Source organism: Mycteria americana, chromosome 2, assembly GCF_035582795.1.
Source record: "Mycteria americana isolate JAX WOST 10 ecotype Jacksonville Zoo and Gardens chromosome 2, USCA_MyAme_1.0, whole genome shotgun sequence".
NCBI lineage: Eukaryota > Metazoa > Chordata > Aves > Ciconiiformes > Ciconiidae > Mycteria > Mycteria americana.
This window is the reverse complement of record NC_134366.1, coordinates 138,403,986-138,428,859: the sequence shown is the minus strand read 5'-3', so window position 1 is coordinate 138,428,859 and position 24,874 is coordinate 138,403,986. Positions and strand designations below refer to the sequence as shown.

General features: G+C 41.6%; 1 protein-coding gene across 1 annotated transcript in view; it reads left to right on the top strand.

Annotated features, from left to right (window-relative positions):
- The window catches only part of SLCO5A1 (solute carrier organic anion transporter family member 5A1), an 87,994-nt gene that overhangs the window by 25,628 nt on the left and 37,492 nt on the right, over window positions 1-24,874 (top strand). The window contains exons 3-4 of the mRNA XM_075494784.1: window positions 10,699-10,831; window positions 18,517-18,743. Coding sequence (XP_075350899.1) covers window positions 10,699-10,831; window positions 18,517-18,743 — 360 coding nt within the window. The remainder of the gene's footprint in view (window positions 1-10,698; window positions 10,832-18,516; window positions 18,744-24,874) is intronic.

Here is a 24,874-nt window from a genome sequence, read left to right as displayed (position 1 = left end):
GAACATGACTGAGTAATGGGACAGAAGTGCCAAATCCTGCCTGCCTTGTGAGCGTAGCCCCACTAACTTATAGGATCCCACTACTGTGAGTGATGAATTCACTACTGTGGATTTAGCTTGCAGTGTTTGAATGAATGGGAAATAAGACAATGAAATTATCTAACTAGTTATTTCTTGGATTTGGGATGTTAAAGGCTTTTAAAATAATTTGGAGTACTAGCTTGCTTAGGATTTGGGTTAGTGGTTATATACAGTAGGTCATTTCCTGTATGGAAATGAACATTACATTTATGACGTTTCGTTGAAGGTAACTTTGGGATGCCGACAGATCAAGAATTCAGACGGGACCGAGGAGTCACTCAGTAGGTATTTACATGAAGGGTCAGTGTCTCTGCCTAGTTCCATTAGTTAAAAGTATTCACAAAAGAAAACATCTTTAAGAAACATGCTCTCTTGAAAAGTCAGGGTTTGGGAACTCACAGCTAGCGACCTTCTTGGGATACGTCAAGTTGTCTTACGTTTATAATGCAATGTACTGACAGGGACTTGAAGGTAAGATGTGGAGCTTTTTTTGAGAACTGATTTCTAGAAAATAACAGCCAAGAGCAAAGTTTTGCCTTTCAGGGTATCTTTGGACATTCTCACTGCGTTCAGCACAAGTCATGTGTGCATCTGTCTGAGAGCTAAATTTCAATAACGGTGCATTTCCAAATCAAAATTTCCTACGTGTGGAAAAACACCTCGGAGGTTCAAGAAAGACAGTTTTCATTGCTCTTGTATTCATGCATTTAAGTAGTTGTTGACACTGCTGTTTTTAAAAAACATTTCTTGAGGGACCAATGCCTCTTAGTCTATGGAAAGAATGTCAGAGCATCTTTGTTTTCAGTTTAGGTTCTGATAATGCAAGTACAGACAAGCTTATCTTTGGTCACGCAAACGCTTCGCATCAGTGGGGACTTTCCATATGGTTAGAGATAGCTGTATGTGCTTTTGGAATACCATCACCAGAAGGTTCTTGACTTCGAATTTGTTTAAGAACTGATAAAGCTGATAAAGCCTGATTTGCTTAATTATCCGACCTAAGAATTTCCTCATGCGTGGTGTCTAAATTCAGTTAACCACATTGATACAGAAACTGCACTGGGAAATTGCAGCTGTTTTCGCTAAACTCTTACAGCAGATGTGTCTTTTTCATACTTGCTTACTAACCGCAAGTCATGCTTGGTAATATTATCAGCAAATGTTTGTTTATAAGTGAATATAAAGAGAGAAAAGACAGATTTTGAAGAAAAAAAAGAAGTAATGTTTGTGTTTCCAAACGAAACAGTTGTCTCTAAAGAATGGGACAGTCTCCTGTTGCCCCTTGGGTTTCTACTTCCACAGTTCTCAGGTTTTAGGAATAAAGAAATAAAGACTCCATTTTAAGCACTGGAGTAGTTTTTCTTGGGGCAATCTTTTCTTAAGCTGAGTATCTCTAAGGCTGAAATAGCATGGTACAAGTGCAAGGCTTTCTTCTTTGATATTTTCAGTGTTTTCCGATTTTGGATTGGATGCACGCACCTGTTGATAGTGTAACCTAAAGACAAGTCCCAAGTCCCGTGAAATTTTGACTTCGGATGAATCGCTTTATAGTCACTGTGGCTCCACAGCATAGCAAGTGACTGGGAGCAGCGTCGCGGTGACAGTGTATATGAGAGGTACACTGTGGGATAGGCAGCCTATTTTAGCTTGTTTTGTTTGGGCTTATTTTTTGTGATGTTAGAATTGGATCCTGTGAAAATGATTGTGAAGTTTTAGAATATGACTACAAATGGAGACTACAAAGCATAAAGCAGCTTAGTTGTTTAAGCCAGGGAATAATATCTGTTTTGATACAAATGATATCTTAGTAATAAGTCTGTAAGAGAAAAGTAAAAATGTAATGCTTTTCGTCTGGCATTGACAAGTCACTGGACATATTTGTATTTAATTTAACTTTCAGCATTTTTTAATGGAGTGGTAAGCTGGACAATTCGTTTTAGTTTGCGTGGTAGGCATGTAAAATTATGCTTTAGTTACGCTTCTCTAAAAATTTGTCTCTGAGATCTGTGGAACCTGCTTGTGAAAATAGTGACAAATATATTCTATACAAAGATCAAGGGAGGCTACTGGAGTAGTTTTGTTGCTCTATTTATTGTTTTGAGTGGAGCACTGGTTCTGAGAGACTTTTAAAGTCATGGTAATGCTAATATATTTTGAAAGGAAATGATTTAAAGATTTGATCTGCACATTGTTATCTGAACTGCAATAATGCTCAAAGCATTGTTTTTTCCTGAGCAAATAACCACATTAAAGAAAAAATCCTAAAGCATGTATAGATAGGCTTGACTGTGTGTTCATGAAGAAAAGAAGGAAGTGAACTTATTTCCTGACTTAAAAGCTTTTGAGAAGTATACCTGGCTTCTGCTCACAGCTCCTCTCAGTTTTGTGTCCTCAGGCTCAAAAGAGTGGTTAAACCTTAGGGTTTTTTGGGTAGCTGCTGTGTGGGTGAATTTAGACAGGATGAGGTAAATAGGCCTTTATGAATGGGAGCAATATTTCTTTGAACGCTGCTTTATGCTTGTTCCTTGCTACGCCATCACGGTGCTGGGACATGAGCGGAACAGGGGAGAGCTGAGACGTGTTCCCCATTGAAACCTCTGCCTGTCAGCTTTGTTCTGTGGGGAAATTAAAACCTGCTCTGTACCCTAGAGAAATATCCTGCTGCTTATTCTCCACTGACGGCATAGCTCAGTTTTCCAGGGAAATGTGCTGCAGTAGGACTAGAAAGGATGCTATGGTGCCATAGCATGGTGATGCTTCTTTTGCTTGCAAAATCCCAGTTGGTAACCCCTGTAACCCCTGTGATCTTTTTGGTTTTTTTCCGTAGCCCCCTAAATTTCCTGACATAGAGACACAGTCAGGATTATATAAAGTTCACCTTGCCATTTCTGATAAAGCTCACTCCTCAGGTTGTAGACAGGTAACGTATAAACATGAAGCTTTTCTTACAAATTCACGAGTGTTTTCTTTTTTTGTTGTTTTTTTTCTCCCTTGTGCTGTTCTTTCAGGATGAGTGTTGTTCAGCAGGTAGGACACTGAGTTACTGCTTTGGTGAAGTAAATTATACTCCTGGACTTTCTACTCTACTGCATGACTATGGGGGATTAATTTTATCTTTTGTACCTGTTTCCCAGTCAATACCCTCATGCTAGTGACAGTTAAGTTTTTGGAGTAAAAATTTGAAATCTGCAAATATAAAAGGATTATACCTCTATGTCACTAAAAAGTATCCTGCAAAATCTACCAAAATTCCCATACTATTCTGACAGGAAAAAACATGCATATATATATATATATATATATATATATATATATATATATAAATAAACCCTCCAGAATGCACGCTGTAGCTTTTGCAGGATTTTGCAAATTCTAAACTTTCATTGGAAATAGAATAAAGGTCAAATTCTGCTTGCCTTACACATGTATGAAATGAACAGTTGTACTACGGTGACATGTTGCCAAGATTCGAACAATGGAGTCTTTTAGAAATGTTCCTCCTCATCCAGTGATAAACTCTGTGTGGTGACATGTGTGTGCACACAGAGGAGATGAGAGGCACTGAGCAATATTTGCCTTTGTTTTTACTTTTTAAACCAAAGTGGCTTTTTTAGAACCCAGAAGCCAGACAGCCTGTTGTGGCCCACTAATGTTGTGTACTTTCTGTTCATCTAGGCACAATATGATGATTGTGACTTTAATTGGTACTAGCATTACTAATATAAAAAGGCACAGTCAAGGGGTTAACAATGTATGCATTTGAGGATGCGACAGGGACATATGTTATATGTTCCCATATGCAAAATGTATTGAAGTTGTCATTTGGTGTGATTAGAGGAGGAAAAGGACATTCAAAGTATTTTTATGACCTCTATCTCAGTATATTTTTATAGTGGGGGTAGATTAAAAAAAAATGAAATCTTTGGCAACAAAGTTATTTCATGCATGTGATGTGAACACAGGGATTTTTGGACCCGTGGAGGATTCAGTCCGTCTTATTGTAGTCAGAGAGACTTTGCTGCAATAGGCTCTACATAAAGCTTTCTTCTGTTGAAGAAGAATCTCCTATGAATAGAAGCAATAGAAAATATTATCATTTTGTCAAGTGTCAAAATGTCAGCATTCACTGTAACATGTCCCAGGATAAACTTTTCAGTGGAGAAGAATGACATTGCTTGGTCTTATTTTGCTTTGGTAGGTAAATTCCATGTGTAATTCAATTACTGTTGCTTTGACTGCCTCTCTCTCTCCCATCCAACATCTTAGCTGTGATGGATGTTTGTGGCTAAGCCTGGCTAGCCATAGCCAGCTGCAGTTTCAAAACTAGACAGCCTTGCTAGTAGGGTGTTGTGCCTGAGATAATATGCCATGCTGAGGGCATACTCAGTGAGGCAGAGAAGCTCCTCAGGTACAAAACTCCAAAGGAATTAAAATAACCATGGCTGGATATCATGGGGACAAATGGGCACTTTCACTGTGTCTGAACCAGGATATTTTTACTTATGTACAGTCTATGTCAGAGGTAGAACTACGATCTGAAAGCCCAGGTTTGGGAGGGCTGGGAAAGGCTATCACTTGTCACTGAAGAGAAGCTGCACCCAGAGGAAGAGGTATATGCTTGCTAATGCAAACTCCTCCCCACAATGCTGAGTTCTTCAGAGAAAAGGGAAACTTGAAAGAATCTGCGAGGTCTTTGGTCTTTGAAATTGTCTTGTTAAATACCATGTAATTTTAGTAGACTAACCTGTGCGTTGGTTTGAAGACTTAAGATCCTACATCACAGCAGCGGCAAGCTATGAGAGGCTTCTGGGGAAAAACTTTTTGCAAGGTCCAGTCTGAGCTGGTTGTGCTGAATGTCATGAGTAGTTCTCAGATGGCTCTAATTCAGCTAGGAGCGGGTGACCTGCAGATGCTCTTTCCTAGAGAGACCCACGTTTCCAGAGAAGTGTACTCAGTGACTTGCCAGCATTGAACATGCATGGCTAATACAGTAACTCTGAGGGGTACAATTTTTCACTTCAGTGAAAACCAATGAGAAGAGAATCAGATGAATGTTGTAGCCCATATGTCTATATTAACAATAGTTTCCTAATTTTATCTTTTGAAGATGATTTATTGTTTGGAGTAAAGCTATAACTTGTAGAATGTACATCAGCTCGATTTTATCGTGGGAAATGATATATTACTGCTATTTTATGCATAGTTTTTAATGACTTAAATTTGAAGGCAACTTGCAAATCTAAGCACCAGTCAAGGTTATGGCTAGGAGGTTGAAAGGCAAATCCTGGATTTCCTTAAGGGCAATTTAAAAAATCATCTGGATACCATGTGGCCTGCCTCTGCATCACAGTACTCCAGCATGTCCCCTGATAAAAATGTTTGTTACTTCTGTTGAAACTTCTTGGCTGTTGAATTAGTGCAACTCCCTAGATCACGATCCCAGATCATGGCCCAGAGAGGGAGAACCAAAAAGAACTAGCTGAAATGCCAGGCAGGGGGCTGAAAGGAAGGTGCTCCTACATCATCTACATGTTTTAGAACACTTTTTGTCCAGAAGCTGGAGACCTTCTAGAGACCTGAGTGGAAAAAATTATGGAACAGTTCTCTGTATAATTTTTTATTTGTGAAGTGTGTTTAGTTTTGATGATGCCCTGGTTGAATCTGTTTCCAGTTTAGTTTCCTTTCCATATCATCCAGTAATCTTGATGGCCTGTTTGGGAATCAGGAACCTCTTTATTTCTGGACATTGGGGTGCACAGCTGTGAGAGCTGTGACCAGAATTTCAAGGGTCCAGGACCCTGAAGCAGCCTGCCAGGGTGACTCTTGGAGATGGCTCTCCATTCACTTCCACAGCAAGGTTTGGAGGTTTGGGGCAGATTTTTTCAAGTACCTAATTTTGAAATATCAAAATCTTTTACTTGCCATGCTCTGTCTTTAGTCCTATATAGACATCCTAATGAGTTTATTGCACTTGGTGTCCGGTTTCTGATAGCGGCCATTACTAGGTGCTGAGGAAGATGCTGCAAAGTGCCTTAAAATGGCAATTGTGGAACTTGTCTGCTCACAGGTTTCCTCCTGCCCCGGACCAGGCACATGGGGGCTCTCTGTTTTCTGAAAGATCCAGAAGGTTACATGTTTCTATAAGTTATACTAAAAAAACCCTTGAAGCCTGAACAGCATACAGTAATTTTATAATACTTTTGAAATGGTGGACAGCATTCCCTCCTCTAATGGAGCACAGCGTATGCTGTTATTTTTATCTTTACTGTACGGTATTTCTGCTTACGAAGAAAACCCTCTGAAGTTACCAGGTGTGCAAAATACACTGTCTGGGTAGTGCTTCTAAGCCTAAGCAGTTGCTGCGTTTTGCCTGTTCAGTGGTGGAACTGAAGCTGAATAAATGCAGCATAAGTATTTTTTCTGAATGCTGAAATGAATAGATTAGGTCACTCTTTTACTCCCCTTGTGTTTCCTCTGTAAACTTTTTAGAGATCTGAGTTTGCTGTAGTTGTTTGAATCAATTTTCCAAGCAAACATTTGTAGAACAAAATTTATTATAGTGGATGGAGGTTGGTTTTTTTTCCCTCCTCATGATGTGGATTTTACAAATAACAGTTACTGTGGGGTTTATCTAACCACTTACTGCAAAGGAGCAGTGTTACAATGTCTGATGGAGCATTTTAGGCATACAGAGAATTGTTTACAATCAATCCAGAAGGGAACATGGCTGGAATAAATTTAAATAGTGAACACAGTTCTGGAAACCATTATGCAAAAAGGACTTCAGCAAAATCTAATTATTTGAAATTGTAGTTTCATAAAAACTGAAAATGTGTTTAAGAAAGAGTAACTTAAAAGTGATAAATCTGTTTAATCAATTTGTAGTCTGGAAGCATTTTTTACTATAGGCAGTTTATCTTTTGTGGTAGCTTCTGTGTTTTTCCCCTGCAATATAGCTCTCAGCAGCCCCTTTTTACTCATGAGAATATTCTTTTTTTTCTTCCTCTTATTTCAAAACATAAGATGAAAACGTACAAGTTATTTTGGTTTAATCAGGCAGATCTAGTGATTTCTTTTTGCTTATTTTGTCCATGAGATATAATTTACTATAACTGGTAATGCAGAAACCCAAGCTTTAACAGTTCAGTTATGCTTCCTCAGCTGCTGCAGTCTAGGACACAGCATGTCTGACCAAAAAGGGATGGAGGACCAAAAGGATGGGACCAAAAAGGATGGAGTCTGCATACTGCCATGGAGAGTGACTGGTCCACAGAAACCATGTGGAGATAGAGATTTTGCAATGAAGATGATATTTTCAGAGAATTAAGATAATCAGTTGTTTTTTCATGTGCTACATAGTGGATCTGCAGCAGCTGAGCAAGTGTTGTTGTGCTGCTGGAGCTTGGGTTTCGGTGGTACCAGATATGTGAGTGGACAGCAGAGACCATCGCTTACCACTCCTCTGGCCTTTTGTGCTTAACAGCCAGACAGGACGGGAAGCAGGGCAGAAGCCTCTTAAAAGGGATGAGTACTGCAGGATGCATTAAGGAAGGAAAGAGATGGAGTAGAGGAATAGAATAGGATAGGATAGGATAGGATAGGATAGGATAGAATAGAATAGAATAGAATAGAATAGAATAGAATAGAATAGAATAGAATAGAATAGACTAGACTAGACTATTTCAGTTGGAAGGGACCTACACTGATCATCTAGTCCAACTACCTGCAATGATCATCTAGTCCAACTGCCTGGCCATTTCAGGGCTGACCAAAAGTTAAGCCTCTTATTAAGGGCATTGTCCAAATGCCTGTCAAACACTGACAGGTTTGGGGCATCGACCGCCTCTCTAGGAAGCCTGTTCCAGTGTTTGACCACCCTCTTGGTAAAGAAATGCTTCCTAGTGTCCAGTCTAAACCTCCCCTGGCGCAGCTTTGAACCCTTCCCACGTGTCCTATCACTGGACACCAGGGAGAAGAGATCAGCACCTCCTTCTCCACTTCCCCTCCTCAGGAAGCTGTAGAGACCAATGAGGTCGCCCCTCAGACGCCTTTCCTCCAAACTAGACAAGCCCAAAGTCCTAAGCTGCTCCTCCTAGGACATTCCTTCCAGCCCTTTCACCCGCTTTGTTGCCCTCCTCTGGACTATTCAAGGACCTTCACATCCTTCTTAAATTGTGGGGCCCAGAACTGCACACAGTGTTCAAGGTGAGGCCGCCCCAACGCTGAACACAGCGGGATGATCACCTCTTTTGACCGGCTGGTTGTGCCGTGTTTGATGCACCCCAGGGTGCGGTTTGCCCTCTTGGCTGCCAGGGCACACTGCTGGCTCCTATTGAGCCTGTTGTCGACCAGCACCCCCAGATCCCTTTCTGCAGGGCTGCTCTCCAGCCACTCCTCTCCCAATTTATACTTGTGCCCGGCGTTACTCCATCCTAGGTGCAGAATCCGGCATTTCAACTTGTTCAATTTCATCCCGTTAATCACTGCCCAATGGTGCAATCTATTTAGATCCCTCTGCAAGGCCTCTCGTCCCTCAAGAGAGTCATCAGCACCTCCCAGTTTGGTATCACCAGCAAACTTGCTAATGGTGCATTCAACTCCTGCCTCCAGATCATTGATAAATATATTGAACAGAAGTGGCCCTAGAATGGAACCCTGAGGAACACTGCTGGTGACCAGTCACCAGCCAGATATAGCCCCATTCACTACAACCCTCTGAGCTCTGCCCTTCAGCCAGTTCTTCACCCAGCACACCGTGAACCTGCTCATCCTGTAGTTGGACAGCTTGTCCAGAAGAATGCTGTGAGGGACAGTATCAAAAGTCTTCCTAAAATCCAGAAAAACTACATCCACCGCCTTCCCTTCATCCACTAGGCGGGTGACCTTATCATAGAAGGATATCAAATTAGTTAAAAGGACTTTCCTTTTGTGAACCCATGTTGACTGTGCCTGATGCTTACATTATTCTTTAAATGCCTTTCAATAGTACCCAGGATAATCTTCTCCGTAATTTTTCTAGGAACTGAGGTTAGACTAACAGGTCTGTAGTTCCCTGGGTCTTGCCTCATGCCCTTTTTTTAGATTGGAATAACATTGGCTAGCTTCCAGTCAGCAGCGACCTCCCCAGACTCCCAAGACCTTTGGTAGATGATAGAGAGGGGTCTTACCATAACATCTGCTAGCTCCTTCAGTACTCTGGGATGAATCCCATCAGACCCCATGGACTTGTGAACATTCAGCTGATACAGCTGGTCCCTTACAAGAGAGCAATCTTTGGAAGATGGCTAAGGACTTGATGTTGTGATCAAGATCATACGGATCTTGTAAAAGGTGTCTGAATTTAAGGTTGTGATAACTGAGCTTGGCTTAGTTCAAAAGTTGATTTGGGATTTGCAGAAATACAAAAAGAAAGGAGTGGAATTGGCAAGACTTAAGGGCAAGGCAAATGACAGCCTTTACATTATCCACCTTTCAAAACCTGGAGATGAGAGCAGGATTCCTAAACTTCAGCACTCAGTTCTTGTCAGCAAACAGACCAGATGTTTTTGTCTGCTCCTGCTGGTGTCTCACAACTGTGTCTCTACAGGGAGATGCAGAAAGGTTTCCAGGTCCAGTTGCGTCTTGGCTCCATGCTAAGACGTAGTCTTTCCTCGCCTCTGTCTCTCCTTTGCTCCTGACAGCACTGGCACACAAGCCAAGGGGAGCTGCGATGTTTTCTCATACATGCCCTGGTGTGGATGGCTGAAGGACCAGGACTGGAGACTGCACTCTGAAGAGTGTCTTGTAGAAGACACAGCAGATAGGAGCCTTCTGTTGGTATCTCCTACTCTGTTATTCCAAGTTACAAGGATTTTGCTGTTATCCAATGTTCAGAACATGATGATGTTGTAAAATGTGTGTCTGTATGGTTGCACACGAGAAACTTACTTTCATTTTACTTGCTTTTTAAATTAGGAAATCTCTTTTAAAATAGCTTTAAGATTTTAAATTTAAACAATCAAGTGTTCCGAATAAGGCAGGAGTCTTGCAGGAAATATGGTATATATGGTCTGCTGGTATCAGTATGTGAAACAGGGGCAAGTCCATGGCTACACAGATAAAAACATAATTCTGTCAGTCTCTGAAATAGGAATATTTGATTTCTTAACTTTGATTGTTCTTTTAAACCCAGTATTATTCTGATGGTAACTAAGTTGGAATGTTGTACTTTGTTCTTTGGTGTCTTTCTTACACAATTTTTATCCTTTACTTTTCTGTTTGCTTACCATTAATTATATTTTTTCTATTTATGTATTAAAGTTGGTTTTGATTCAAAGGAAATGTTACCAAATATGAAAAATTGTCAAAATCAAGTATGCTTTCCATCCAAAATACCAAAGTAGTATATACTTCTATCCATAATTTGACTGAAAACCTACAGAAAGCAGTAATTTTCTTATCAATATGTTACTTATGCAAAAGTTGCTGCCTTTGAAGGTTGCAAAAAAGGGCTCTGAAGGTTTTAGGGTATAAAACTGTCTGCTTTAAGAAGCAGCTTTTACTTTTGGATTTTATGTGTAAATAACTAATGAAGCATTCATTTTATTGATGTACAACTCTAACCTTTTATTTCCTCAGCCATCATGTATGTAATGGGAGCACTCGGTCCTGCAGCTGGATACTTGCTAGGAGGACTTCTTATTGGTTTTTATGTTGATCCTAGGACAACCGTTTATATTGACCAGAGTGATCCCCGATTCATTGGAAACTGGTAAGCATCAAGCATTTTTCAAAACTGCTCTCTAAATTGCCAGTAGGGAATGGAGACAGGTTGGGAAATCGTATCCCTTGAAGGCTTTTTTAAACTTGTAGAAGGAGGCCAAGGAAGAGGAGATTTCTGTTGATTACTACACGCCAGCCTCTGAGAGGGAACGCTTGCCACAGAAGCGCATGGGCACATTGCATGGAAAACCTCATGCTTTTGGCTGCTCCAGGAGCGTCTCTGACCACTGTGGGCGCTGACTGACAGCGCTCAGCACAGGGATGGCAGGACAGAATATCCACGTTGCAGGAGGCCGTCGAGGATCACTGCTGCCCAGGGCCAAGTGGAAGGTGGAAGGTGGATTAATCCCTTCTTTGGTTTTTCAGAGCAGGCAGCATGAAACGCTGAGCCCTGCTGCCCAGATGAGAAGTGGTAGACTTTGTTTACCCTGGTCTAGGAGGAGGACGTAGGATGGGGTCAGAACATGGCCTTTCCAGTCTTGTTTCTCAGGGTGATGACTCGTGTTTAGGCAGCAGATGATGTAAACCATCACATTATTCTCTAGTAAATAGTAGGCTTCCAGCAGTGCTGAGATGTAACAGCCATAATCGTTAGCTGATGTCTTTGGGCAGCCTTTGATATGAGGCCTCCTTGGAAATGTCTCTTTGAGGAAGCAGGTCTTGAGGAGGCTTTAATTTGCTTTGCTCAGGTAATTTATAAATCTGCCTTGAAATTTTCGTGCAAGCCCAGAAAAGACCTAAGTTCATTATCCCAGGAGGAGACCTCTGCTTTCTAGGTGTAGGTGCAGTGTCAGTTCTCATGCACTGGATTAGTGTTTGTCACTGCCGTCACAGTCAGGTTGTATCTGTTCCTGTTCATCCTGCAGCGATCTCTCCTGACAGTTGGATGTGAAAAATTCTCTCTTTGGCGTGTTCTTCAGCCTTTGAAGATTTATCGCTGCTTTATTTGTCTTACTTAGTCCAAGAGCATTGCTGCACAGGACCGTCTAGCCGAATTTTTAGTGAGAGAAAGGCAAACCTGAGTGCTCAGTTAACCTATGACCTTGGGGTTAATGACTCTGTGCTCTCATGTATATACTGGCTTATCTCACAGGAAAGATTTGTCGTGTGAATGTGCTGCAGTGTTAAAAACATGCTTTGACTATTCTTGAATAAAAGACTAGAAATCAAAGCAAAATATTAAACATTCTTCGTAAAACTCTTCTGTTTCATGTGCTTTTAAGGACATGCCAGAACTGGTAGTCAGCATCTGCTCAGTACTTTTCAACAGAATTTATGGGTGAAGTCACCAATAAATATATTTAATAATTGAAATCAGTGGGGCAATATATCAGTATACGAATGTGGGGTAAGCTTTACTTTTGACTTGATCGATAATGCAACCACTGATGTAGCTGCCTTGTAGTGTGGGCATATCTGTGTGAGTTAACTTAAATGGCTCAGGTGAAGGTAAAATAACCACAGCAGCATGGACACATCAGTTTGCTGCTTCTCGGGCTGTTTGCAGCAAGCTCTGTGCTGCAGCAGATGGACGGCCACTACTGCTTGTTTAAAGCTAGCTTGGATATACGTGCAATGTTGTCATGGCCAAATGCATCAGAGAGATCAGGCAAAAAAATGCCTGTCCTTGCTCATGAATTACAAGTTGTAACTATCCTCCTTCAAAAGAGTGAGTGGCAGGGACGGATGCCCAGTGCCCGGGATGGATCCCCGGCGTCCTACAGGGATGCTGCAACCACTGAGCTCCTTGGCAAGAGCTGTGAGAAGTCACCTCTTACAACCATTTCTGTGGGCAGGCTTTGAGAACATCTACTGTACCAGGCCTTGAAAGCAAAATAAGGAAAAGAGCCTAGTTTGGGCACTGGGAAGATTTTATGTCAAATTGCTACATGCATTTTATGTGTCTCCAATGTTCAATGTCACCTGAACGAAGTATCTCGGTGATTTCAAATTTACACCAGGGTGCCAGCAGAAGTGATGCAAATATGACTGAAGCAAGGGCAGGAAATTGGCTCTCATAGGATCTCAGCAGGCGAGTTGTATTCTAGCCAGCATAGAAAAGTAAAAATCATTCAGTTTCTTTTTTCCATCATGCTGATTAAATCTGTAGAGAGTGGCTTTCCTTGAAGGGTGTTCCAGGTCCTTGTATTACTTTTTCATTTTTGGCTTTCTCGTTTTTTTCTCTCTTTAATTTCTAAAAAGTATCCCCTGCTGTCAGATCTCTGGCAATTTGTTTCACAATCTGTGGTGGCCTCTCATAAAAGTTCGGTGGTCTTCATAGCATCTGCGCCTCATTCCCTTTTCTCTTTCTGAAGCTTTGTCTACCCATTGAAATGAAGACTCTCGCGGTGTGAGGGTCGGTCCTTTGTCCCTTGCTGCTCACTGACTGCCCGATTGCAGAGAGCTCTGGAAGTGTAGACTTTGATTCCACTGCAATGTATTTTCTGGGACCATGACATTTTGTCCTTGAAGGGAAGTGCCGCATAGCCAAGTTTATTTTTATTTATGTAATCTACCAATTTGAAATATAAGAGTAGTCTAGCACTTACTTCAGCTGACATGCTTTTTAAAAGTATGGTGCAGTTGAGATAAGTTAATGGGCAGTCGTATTTGAGATTTCTCAGCCTTGTCTCCTTGGAAGTGATTTAGTGTCTTTGATTCTCATCTTTCTTTTATTATAGCTGTAAGGTTTCTAACGTAACTTATCACAGGGACCCAGTGGAAAAATTCCATTATTAAAGGAGGTAATGTTTACAGACAAAGTAGTAAGTACAGCAACTATGATATATGGCAACAAAAATTACAGTAAAGCCTGTTTTTTACTTAAGCTGTTCCTTTCTAAGAGGTATATTGCATATATGCAGGACAGGTAACTTGGTTTATCTCGTGTGAAACCTGATAAACAAAATAAGTGGTTATTTCTCAGGGTTATTTCTGATCTGATTCTTCCTTGAGTTTCACAGAACTTGGGTTTGCACTCCTGGGTTTTGTACACCTGGTCTTTCTGTAGGTGTTCTGGGCTAAATTACAGGCCAGCTGTCTACGCCAGCCCATCAAATGTTTAAAACTGCTTTTTATTCAGCTGTGGTAACTGTAGGGATATCTGTTAGAAATCATCCATCATGTTGTTGTCTTTGAGAACTGTTAATGTGCTATAATAGGATCTCATTAGTTGTGGAGTAGCCTTTGGCAGTCTGTGAGGTGCTTTGAATCAAATTTTCTTTTGCTGACACTTTTCTGAGTGCTTGCCTAGTTCCGAATCTGTTTGATACTTGGATCTTCCCATAGAGTCTTTCATCAGCATTCCACGCAAGAAATTTAAAGGAATTCCTCCAGCACTGTCTGGTCCTTCCTTAGCTTTAATTGCTTTTATTTCAGGTCCTAGGGCTTGTGCAGATGCCTTTGAGGTACTGTCCTGCATATTTTCTTTGACTTTAGAAGACAGAAAATCAAGGGCTTTTTAATTAATACAGATCCTGTTCTGACCTCTTATTTCCCACTGTAGGTGTCCTTATGATTTTTGATACTGTCTTTTGTCTGTTTTCCTATTCTTTGATATTTCTCCAGGAAGGTGTGAAGTGTAGACGGTGCAGATAACTGCATCCAGTGCTGCATTTGTGACATCTCCAGCACTCGGTATGCTACCATAATGGTCCCTTTGGATTTGAATTTCATCTCGTGCTACATCCCAGGCCCCTGTCTCCTTTGCTGTTTCCTGCTGAGTGGGTGGTTTCAGATTTCTGCGTATTATTGCCACAGATCGTTTCTTTGATCAGTGTCTTTGCAGCTTCTGCCTTTGAGATCCTGAAAGGGATGTTACGACATTTTTATGCAGTCTACCGATTTATTCCCTGTCGGATAGTGCTGACTAATCCTCCTAAAAGTCTGCTTTCTAATCCATGTATGGTATCAGCTAAAATGAATGAATAGAGGATTTTCTGTTTACATAATATCAAAACTAGTCAAAACTTTCAGTCATTTTGATTTGCCTCGCAAAAGCTTCCCATACAATCTTTCTAACAAAAATAGCGTTACACATGGCTGTTTGGTGTTGGCCTTTGCATAACCATTTACCACAAAAACCATTACACATGCATATGAATTTGCCTTCACTTAAAAAATACAGTTTGCAATTTTGCGTTACAAATATGAGGCCAAATGTTTTTGTTTCTTGTGCAAGTAATACTGTCTATTCAATACTTTTAAATGTTTAAAGTTTGAACAAATATATAATTAGTAGTTTCCTGTTGTATCTTCCTTTTTTAAGTGTAAAGGCTGTACAAAAAATGTAAAAATTGTTCTTGTATTGGGTTTGCGTGGCAAGGTTTTGGTAGCAGCAGGGCTACAGGGGTGGCTTCTGTGAGAAGCTGCTAGAAGCTTCCCCTACGTCCAACAGAGCCAATGCCAGCCGGCTCCAAGACGGACCCGCCACTGGCCAAGGCCAAGCCCATCAGCAACGGTGGTAGCGCCTCTGGGATAACGTATTTAAGAAGGGGAAAAAACCTGCACAATAGAAACTGCAGCCAGGGAGAGGAGTGAGAATATGTGAGAGGAACAGCCCTGCAGACACCAAGGTCAGTGAAGGAGGGGGACGGGGTGCTCCAGGCGCCGGAGCAGAGATTCCCCTGCAGCCCCTGGTGAAGACCATGGTGAGGCAGGCTGTCCCCCTGCAGCCCATGGAGGTCCATGGTGGAGCAGATATCCACCTGCAGCTCATGGAGGTCCACGGTGGAGCAGATATCCACCTGCAGCCCATGGAGGACCCCATGCCAGAGCAGGTGGATGCCCAAAGGAGGCTGTGACCCCATGGGAAGCCCATGCTGGTGCAGGCTCCTGGCAGGACCTGCAGCCCCGTGGAGAGAGGAGCCCACGCTGGAGCAGGTTTGCTGGCAGGACTTGTGACCCCGTGGGGGACCCACGCTGGAGCAGTCTGTTCCTGAAGGACTGCACCCCATGGAAGGGACCCACGCTGGAGCAGTCCATGAAGAACTGCAGCCCGTGGGAAGGACTCACGTTGGAGAAGTTTGTGGAGGACTGTCTCCCATAGAGGGACCCCACGCTGGAGCAGGGGAAGAGCATGAGGAGTCCTCCCCCTGAGGAGGAAGGAGCGGCAGAGACAACGTGTGATGAACTGACCACAACCCCCATTCCCCGTCCCCCTGTGCCACTGAGGGGGAGGAGGTAGAGAACTCGGGAGTAAAGTTGAGCCCGGGAAGAAGGGAGGGGTGGGGGAAAGGCGTTTTAAGATTTAGTTTTTATTTTCTTATTATCCTACTCTGATTTTGATAGGTAATAAATTAAAATTTCCCCATGTTGAATCTGTTTTGCCTGTGACGGTAATTGCTGAGTGATCTCTCTGTCCTTATCTCGACCCATGAGCTTTTTGTTATATTTTCTCTCCCCTGTCCAGCTGAGGAGGGGAGTGATAGAGCAGCTTTTGGTGTCCAGCCAGGGTCAACCCACCACAGTTTTGTAAACTGTGATTTGAAAGCAAAGAGCTTCAGTCTTTCATTGTCATGGTTTGATATTGCAGTAATGCGGTTGACTTCACTGAAACTTCCAAACACTAGTGATTAGTGTGGTGGGTTGACCTTGGCTGGCTGCCGGGTGCCCACCAAGCTGCTCTCTCACTCCTCCTCCTCCTCAGCAGGACAGGGGATAAAAATATGATGAAAAGCTTGTGGGTCAAGATAAGGACAGAGAGAACACTCGCCAGTTACCATCGTGGGCAAAACAGACTTGACTTAGGGAAATTAATTTAATTTATTGCCAATTAATAACAGAGTAGGATAGTAAGAGTTAAAAACAAAACTACAAAACTTTCTGCCCACCCCTCCCTTCTTCCAAGGCTCAGCTTCATTCCCGCCTCTTCTACCTCCTCTGCCCCGAGAGGTCCAGGGGGACGGGGAATGAGAGTTGCGGTCAGTTCGTAAGACTTCGTCTCTGCCAATCCTTCCTCCTCACACTCTTTCCTTGCTTCAGCGTGGGGTCCTTCCCATGGGAGACAGTCTTTCATTAACTGTTACAGCATGGGACCTTTCCACGGGGTGCAGTCCTTCAGGAGCAGACTGCTCCAGTGTGGGTCCCCCATGGGTCACAGGTCCTGCCAGAAAACCTGCTCCAGCGTGGGCTCCTCTCCACAGGCCACAGTTCCTGCCAGGAGCCTGCTCCAGCACGGGCTCTCCACGGGCTGCAGGTGGATATCTGCTCCACTGTGGTCCTCCACGGGCTGCAGGGGGACAGCCTGCCTCACCATGGTCTTACCCTGGCCCTGCAAGGGACTTTCTGCTCCGGCACCTGGAGCACCTCCTCCCCCTCCTTCTTCTCTCACCTTGGTGTCTGCAGGGCTGTTTCTCTCACATTTTCTCACTCCCCTCACACAGCTGCTGTGCAGTGTTTTTTGCCCTTTCTTAAATAAGTCACCACAGAGGTGCCACCAGCATTGCTGATGGGCTCAGCTTTGGGCAGTGGTAGATCTGTTTTGGAGCTGGCTGGAGCTGGCTTTGTCCAACATGGGGGCAGCTCATGGTATTTTCTCACAGAAGCACCCCTGCAGCCCCCACCCCGCTACCAAAACCTTGCCACATAAACCCAGTACAATTAGGTTAGTATATAGTGCGAATTGCGCTTTCAGTACATGGGAAGAACTCTGTGGGTGAATTCTGAGGGCGTCTTTCTTCATGGAAGTGTCTATGTGAGTTAATCCATGTTTCCTTGTAGTCTTTCATTGCAAGATGAACTTAGAGGAGAAGTTATGGTATCTGATACTCTACTATCAGCCTTCTAACTGCAGAAGGTTAACTCCAGAGTACTTTCTAGTAAGATCCTTTTGCCCATCTGTGTTGCTGTGGTAAAATTTACTAAGCTTCTTGGCCTCAGGGAGGATAACTGTATGCCTGCAAGTCTGAAGGGCACTTTTCTGACATCCCATACATTGCTCCTTCTGTGGGTATGTCCCAAGTCATTCCGTGTGAGCCAAGGGGTCATTGCAGGGTTGTTTATATCCCGTTCTTATAAGACAGAGGGAGAGAAGAGGGTATTCTTTGTGAAGGGATATTTCAGGTTGTGGTCGTAGAACAGAGCTGCAGTTTTAGGCATAAATCTTGGCGTGAACTGCAACACATCAGTTGTTTACAATCAGACTTTGGGAGCTCTTCATTGGGAAGGGAGAGAATTGGACAGTCAGGGCAGTGTCCTGACTTTCCAGGTAGGCACTGGAAAGCAGAACAAGTTTAGCCCTGATGTATCCATCTGGACATTTTATCTTCTCATGCCATGGGTAACTTTTTTCATGTTCTCCAGAGGAATATTGTATTGCTTTACTGCGAATTATCCAAGAAAGGCTAAGTAAAAGTACCTGTTTCTCAGCACTTGGTACTGAATAATTACCAAAAGTGAAAATTTACAGGAACTCAAAGCTGACACTATTTCATAATATTTGGTGGGTTCTGGATAAGTACCTTTATCAGTAGACAAGTCAACAGAAACATCTTCTAATTAAGGGTTTTAGTGCAGTGAAGGCTGTCCCCCACTCCAATCTTTTACGCTTAATGTCAGTGTTCCGTATTTTGCAAATACACCTTTCCAGCCAGTACAGCCTGTAATAATCACTTTGGTTTTCTTATTTCATGTAATGCATTGGCTTTTATTTCTGTTCCTGTCTCCTGACATTAGGTGGAGTGGATTTCTCCTTTGTGCCATTGCAATGCTCCTTGTGATATTTCCCATGTTTACCTTTCCGAAAAAGCTCCCTCCTCGACATAAAAAAAAGAAAAAGAAAAAGAAGATGAACTCTGATGATGTTTCCAGTGACGATGAAGTCATGAAAGAGAAAACAAATAGCAAAATACAAGCAGACAGTGCAGTTCCTGCCTCTATGGGATTTGGAAAGAATGTTAAAGGTGAAGTTTGTTTTTAATTTTTAAATGCTTTACATTTTGTATACAGGGTCATCTAGGATTGTATGAGTGTAATTGAAGGCAGAGTTTTGACATCCTGTATTTAGTATTATGTTTTGCTATTGAGATTTTAATAGATGGTTGTCCTCTAAAATCAGAAAATGCAGTGATGAGTGGAAGACATCCATTTACTTAAATTATTGAAGTGTTTAATGTGCACCTGTAACAAACAGGTAGCCTATTTCCTGTATTTACAGGACCTCTATTACCAGACATATTTGTGCACCTTACATTTTATTGTAACTGTCATACTTGCTTTAAGCTGTCCTTCATAAAATAAAGTGCTCTTCTAAGATATAAGTGAAACAAGTAAAAAAGGATTCTAGTATGTGAGTTCAATTACATTCATGCATTTGGGTAAGCTAATTGAGAAAGATTATTTGTTTCATATGCCTTTCCTGGGTATTTTGTACTGCAAGCTATTTATTTTCAGAAGGCTAGGATGAATGAAACCTGTGCTAATTTTGAAACAAGAAGAGATCAAAAGATTGGCAAGTAATAGAGATTTTTATTTTATTCAAGAAGTAAACCTTTAATGTGAAATCTAACAGTGAGTAGTAATCATAATTGATAAAATGCTGTGGGAAGAAGGGCACTGTTGTTAAAATTTAATTAATGTGAAGCATATACATTTGACAACATAGGCTTAACAGTGTCATAATACTGAATAGTATAGGACAAGAATGAATGTACCTTAGTGCCATTGTGTTGTCAATGCTGTTGTGTCCTCCTTGGATTCCATGATACTGGTGCTGGTTGTGCCATTTTGTGGTAACCTGATGAATGCGATGGGACTAGGAGAAACCATGAAATGTAATTTGTACCATTAGATGTAATTTGAACTTAACGCTTTAAGTGTTTGTTTGTTGACATGAACGTTAGTGTTACTTTTTCATTGGATATCAGTCCAGGATATAATGATTGGCAGATTTTTTAACGACACATTTATGATCACTCTTTATATTGAGTAGGCAAGGCTTAGCAAAACCAGTGTGCTGGTTTTAGACTAAAACCAGTGTAATTCTAAGTAATGTTTGCCCACATGCATATTGATTTGCTCTACATTGCATTTACATCTGTACTCTCAGGGTGCCCAAAGTTACTGTTAATTACTATGGAGGTAAAGAAAAAACAGGAGACCAGAATTTGCTTGTGGTGATTTTATTAGCTTACGAAACAGCATCTTAAGCAAGGCACAGAGCAAGCAAGGTAAACCTGTGATGTCAGATCTTTCGGAACCATGTTCTCCCTTTGTTTGCAAAGTAGCTAAAAAAGTGGTGGAGAAGCAAGAAAAGCATGTTGTCTACTTCCTTCTTTGAAGACTTTCTATTCCCCGTATTTGTGAGTCCCCCTACATAATGTTTTCTCCTAAATCCATAAAGCTAGCTGTGGGGTTTTTTTGCCTTCAAACCTACTGGCCTCCAATTAGTAAAAGTAGTTCAGGGCTATTCCTGTCAAGGTTTTCTCACTAACTTAGGGAAGTGGGAAAGGGGAGTTCAGTCTTTGCTGGGCTCTTTCCTAATCATTGCAGGCAATGTCACAGCAGAGGGACTGCTTCATCCTGGAGGTGTGCTTGGAAAAGATACAGGTATTCAGACAAGCTCTGCATCTGGATGAGTTTGCTCATGCTGGTTCTCTGTTTCTGTACATAATTTCACCTTCCAGGTCATGTTGTGTCCCTGCAGGCACAGCAGATACACAGAAAACAAGTATACTCTTAGAAGAATGTTTCCTAGTACTTTTTTTCACAGAAATGAAAACTACTGTATATCTCATTTTAGTGTGGGGTTTTTTTTTATATATATATCTGCCTAAATGTGTGCCTTCTACAAAATCCTATACTACCTTCTACAAAATCCTATATTAATATATTAGTGGAGCCACCAAATTACAGCTTCTCAGCTGTAATTATATATAATTAGATTATATAATATATTATAATATATATATAATATATATATTCTTTCTCTATATATAATTACATTATATATTAATTACATTAATATATTAGTGGAGCCACCAAATTACAGCTTCTCAGCAGTCGTGGTTTAGCCCCAGCCGGCAGCTAAGCACCACGCAGCCGCTCGCTCATTCCCCCCCGGTGGGATGGGGGAGAGAATCAGAAGAGCAAAAGTAAGAAAACTCGGGGGTTGAGATAAGAACAGTTTAATAATTGGAACAAAATAATAGTAATAATAATAATGAATTATAATGAGATGGAAAACAACAAGAGAGAGAGAGAGGAACAAAACCCAAGAGAGAGAAAAAGAGGGGGTGGGGGGAATAATAATAATTAAAAAAAAAAAAAAAATACAACCGCTCACCACCTGCTGACCGACGCCCAGCCAGTCCCCGAGCAGCGATCGCTGCCCCCCGGCCAACTCCCCCAGTTTATATACTGGGCATGACAGCATGTGGTATGGAATAGCCCTTTGGCCAGTTTGGATCAGCTATCCTGGCTGTGCCCCCTCCCATGTCTTGGGCACCTGGCAGAGCATGGGGAGCTGAAGGAAGAAAAAAAAAAAGTCCTTGGCCAATGTAAACACCGCTTAGCGACAGCCAAAACATCAGCGTGTTATCAATATTATTCTCATACTAAAATCCAAAGCACAGCACTATACCAGCTACTAGGAAGAAAATTAACTCTATCTCAGCTGAAACCAGGACATATACAAAACTTTTCATTTTCTCTAGAGGAGGAACTTCACCACGTGGAACAGTGAAAAGCAGCATTGTATTCCACATGTCAGAAAGATACCAAGCAAGTCGAGATAACGCAGAGAAAAGTATTTTGCTCTAAGCTGATAATAGCTTTCCCATTAGGTGTCATTTACCCTAGCAAAGAGGGCCTGCAGCAGGAATGCACTATCATTTAATTATTTTTCAAGTTTAAGTGGGCTTTATGGAATGAGATCATGCCTCAAGCTTCTCAGTTGAGGTAATTTTGTTTATAATGGGAAGGAAAAAAGGATCGCATGTGTCTAAGTCATTTAGCATTGCTTCTTCTGAGATGCAATGTACATTTTATACTTCCCATTGAATTTCAGGGCTTCATCTTTTTATAGCACGATGGGCAGAAACTCCACTTAGGCAGTAGCCGGGAGACTGATGATTTAGTAGGTCACGTCTTCTGTTCTGTACTAGTAAGTATCAGTGATGTCGTAGTCTGCCATGACAGAGGTCAGTGGCATTAAATCTGTAAAATCTGTGCAGCTTTGGTAAGGAGAGTCTCAGGGAAGAAGCTGTTTGTTTTGATCTTCTGATATGATGTTGTCTTACCTGGGAAGCCTGCAAAATGATTTTTGTCCTGCTGTAACTTGTCCTAATTTCACATAAGTTGGTTCTCTAGATGAATGAAAAGGAATTGAGAAGGCGTGACGGGAGAGGGCCGGGGTCCTTTTTCCTGCAATGACTGTCAGTGTAGGCTGAAGAAATAAACCAAAACTGGCTCTGGCTGCAAGTAGCCTCCAACTTCAGTGACCTGAGCTTTATTTTGGCCCATGGTAGAGCTGGGATCAGATAAAAGTACAGATACATCTTTGCTTTTTCTCATGTTTCAAGATGCAAGGGATTGGAATTCAGTCTTTTCCTATTTATGTTGCAAGTAAACAACATGAGAGGGAGATTGCTTCTGAGGCAGGTATCAAAAGTATTAAATAAAACATTAAATAGGTCACAGGAGGAAGACAATTGGATGTAGTTTATTAGGAGAAATGGAGGTAGTGTAGATAACACGAGCTAGAGGAGATTTATAATGAAGAAGCTACGGTTCAATCCCATACATACAGATAAATCATGAACGTGAGCAGACAAAACCACTGTTTTCATTTATTACATGGATACCCTTAGGGTTTTGTACCATGGGAATTGTATCTGCAGTCCCTTTTACTTACCTTTATATTGAAACTTACAATGCAATTGAATAAAGGAGCAGTGTAAAGAAAGCAAATGTATATATTACTTAAATGTACCTAAAATGAAGGGTGTTAATTAATTACATGTATTTTGTAGTCTTTCAGGTTTTTTTTAACATTTTGAATTTTGTCCCTACATACAGCCCTTTCTTAAATGTGGAATATTCCTGTCTGCCCTTTCACGTCTACCAGCTGTCGTATGCTTTTCCCAGTCAGTCACTGCCGGGGACTGAGACAGGATAATAACGCTTGTCAGGGCATCAGCAAAGGTAAAAGAAACTCCTGAGGGGCTCGTGGCTGTAGGGTAAGCCCACTGCAGTGCTTCCCCAAGGATCCGGACTGGAGTTCCTGCGGTACCCGAAGATTAGTTGGCAGGGATTGGAAGAGGAGGAGGAGACAGTGGTCTGTGTGTGGGGGGGCTTGGTGGGCACTGTAAATGTCAGAGAGTTCAGCAGGCTGTGGGCTGGAGATCCTGCTGTGGCACTCACTGACCTTGAGCGAGTCGCTCCCCCCTTGCCCTTTCTTAGGTCATCTTGAAGAGCTCAAAATAGAAAAGGTTGGCATGGCCCCATGCAGTGATGAGCAGTGTTAGCTGGAGCCTCGAAGGGCTGCTCTAAATCAAGTTAACAAAAGTAATAATCAGATCAAACTTGCTCTGAACCTCCCTACTCTTGATAGGATATTAGGGGCTGGTCAATGATCTGGCCACCACCCAGGTACTTAAGGCATGTCCTGAAAATGCTTGAGCAATCGAGTTGAATGAGGTTTTTTAAATGGTATGTGAGTAGACAATGAAATGAAATACATGGCATAATATTATTCTAGAATTTAGTGATTAGCTCCATGCAGAATATATTTGAAGTAGTTGTGTGTGACTGAAAATGCTCATTTCCATTCTGATAAACAAACCAGAATTTCTGTCTCAAATCTTGGCTCTACTTTGTACTTGGCTCTACTTTGTACCTCGGTGTGGAGGCAGCCTCCTTCAAAGCTGCAGACTTGGATAGTGCTGTCCAGGCTTGGAGCACCAGCGGAAAGGAGGTCCTGTGGCTAATATCTGTGTCACCCTTACAAGGGGCTTCGCTGGTGGACTACAAGAGGACAGTGCTGTAGACTGGGATGGTTTATTCCCCTGGTTGTATTCATTGCACCACCTTGGGCTAGATGCACAGGAATAGGGATAAAAGAAAATATATTAAATTATGAAGAAGAAGGTGAAGTCAGAATTATTTGAGGTTTTATTGCAATTCTGTTTACAATGCTTTAAGCATTGTAAGTTTTGCTTAGAGCAGTATTTACAAATATTTGTATTGCTTGCAGATTTTTCTCAAGCTTTTCCCTTACCATGAATCAAGCAGTGGTCCAGCACACTAGTGAAAGAAAATGAATACTGACCAGAGAAAAAAATATTGTCAAAGACCATGAAGGGAAGAAAATTGCCAGTAGACTAGCAAACCAGTCCAGCAAGGCAGGTTTCAATTTACCCTTAGTTACATATTAGGTTATTAAAAAAAAAAAAAAGGAAAGATGATGAGGATGTTTAAGATTTGAATTACTGCACAGAAGGGTAAACATGTTTGCAGCCATACTAAAAGATCATTTCAGTTTTAGGAATGTAATCGATGGAGATTTGGTTGTTCAAATGACAGAATGAGGAAAACTGCAAGTTCTCATAGGTTTGTTTCTGATGCACACTTGCAAAAATAAGAGATGTTTTTTGAAGACCTCCTAAAAATCAGAACCCGACAGGTTTAATAATGGGCTTGAAAGCAAAGCCTAGGCCTATGGCTAGTCACTCAAAAATAATGTGACACTGAAATGTTTTAAATGCATGATTGATTATGTAGTACAAAGGATCCTTAAAGTTTTTAGCATTCTTGCTTTTTACTAGTATTAGTGTGGTTGAAAGATATGAGATACTTATAGTGCCTTGTTATTATAGGTTTTTAAATTCAGAAGTATAATACAGATTCTGTCACACAGGATTTTACTATAATCATAGGAGGAAATCAGGGAAAACCTAATTCTGAATATGTATTTTTATTTGCAAGTTTCTTACTATATAGCAACTTTTCCTTGTATGCCAGACAGTTGCTCTTTGTAAGTCATGAAGAGCTTCAACCCTCAGCTGCTCCAGGTAGTATGCATTAGTGCAGCATG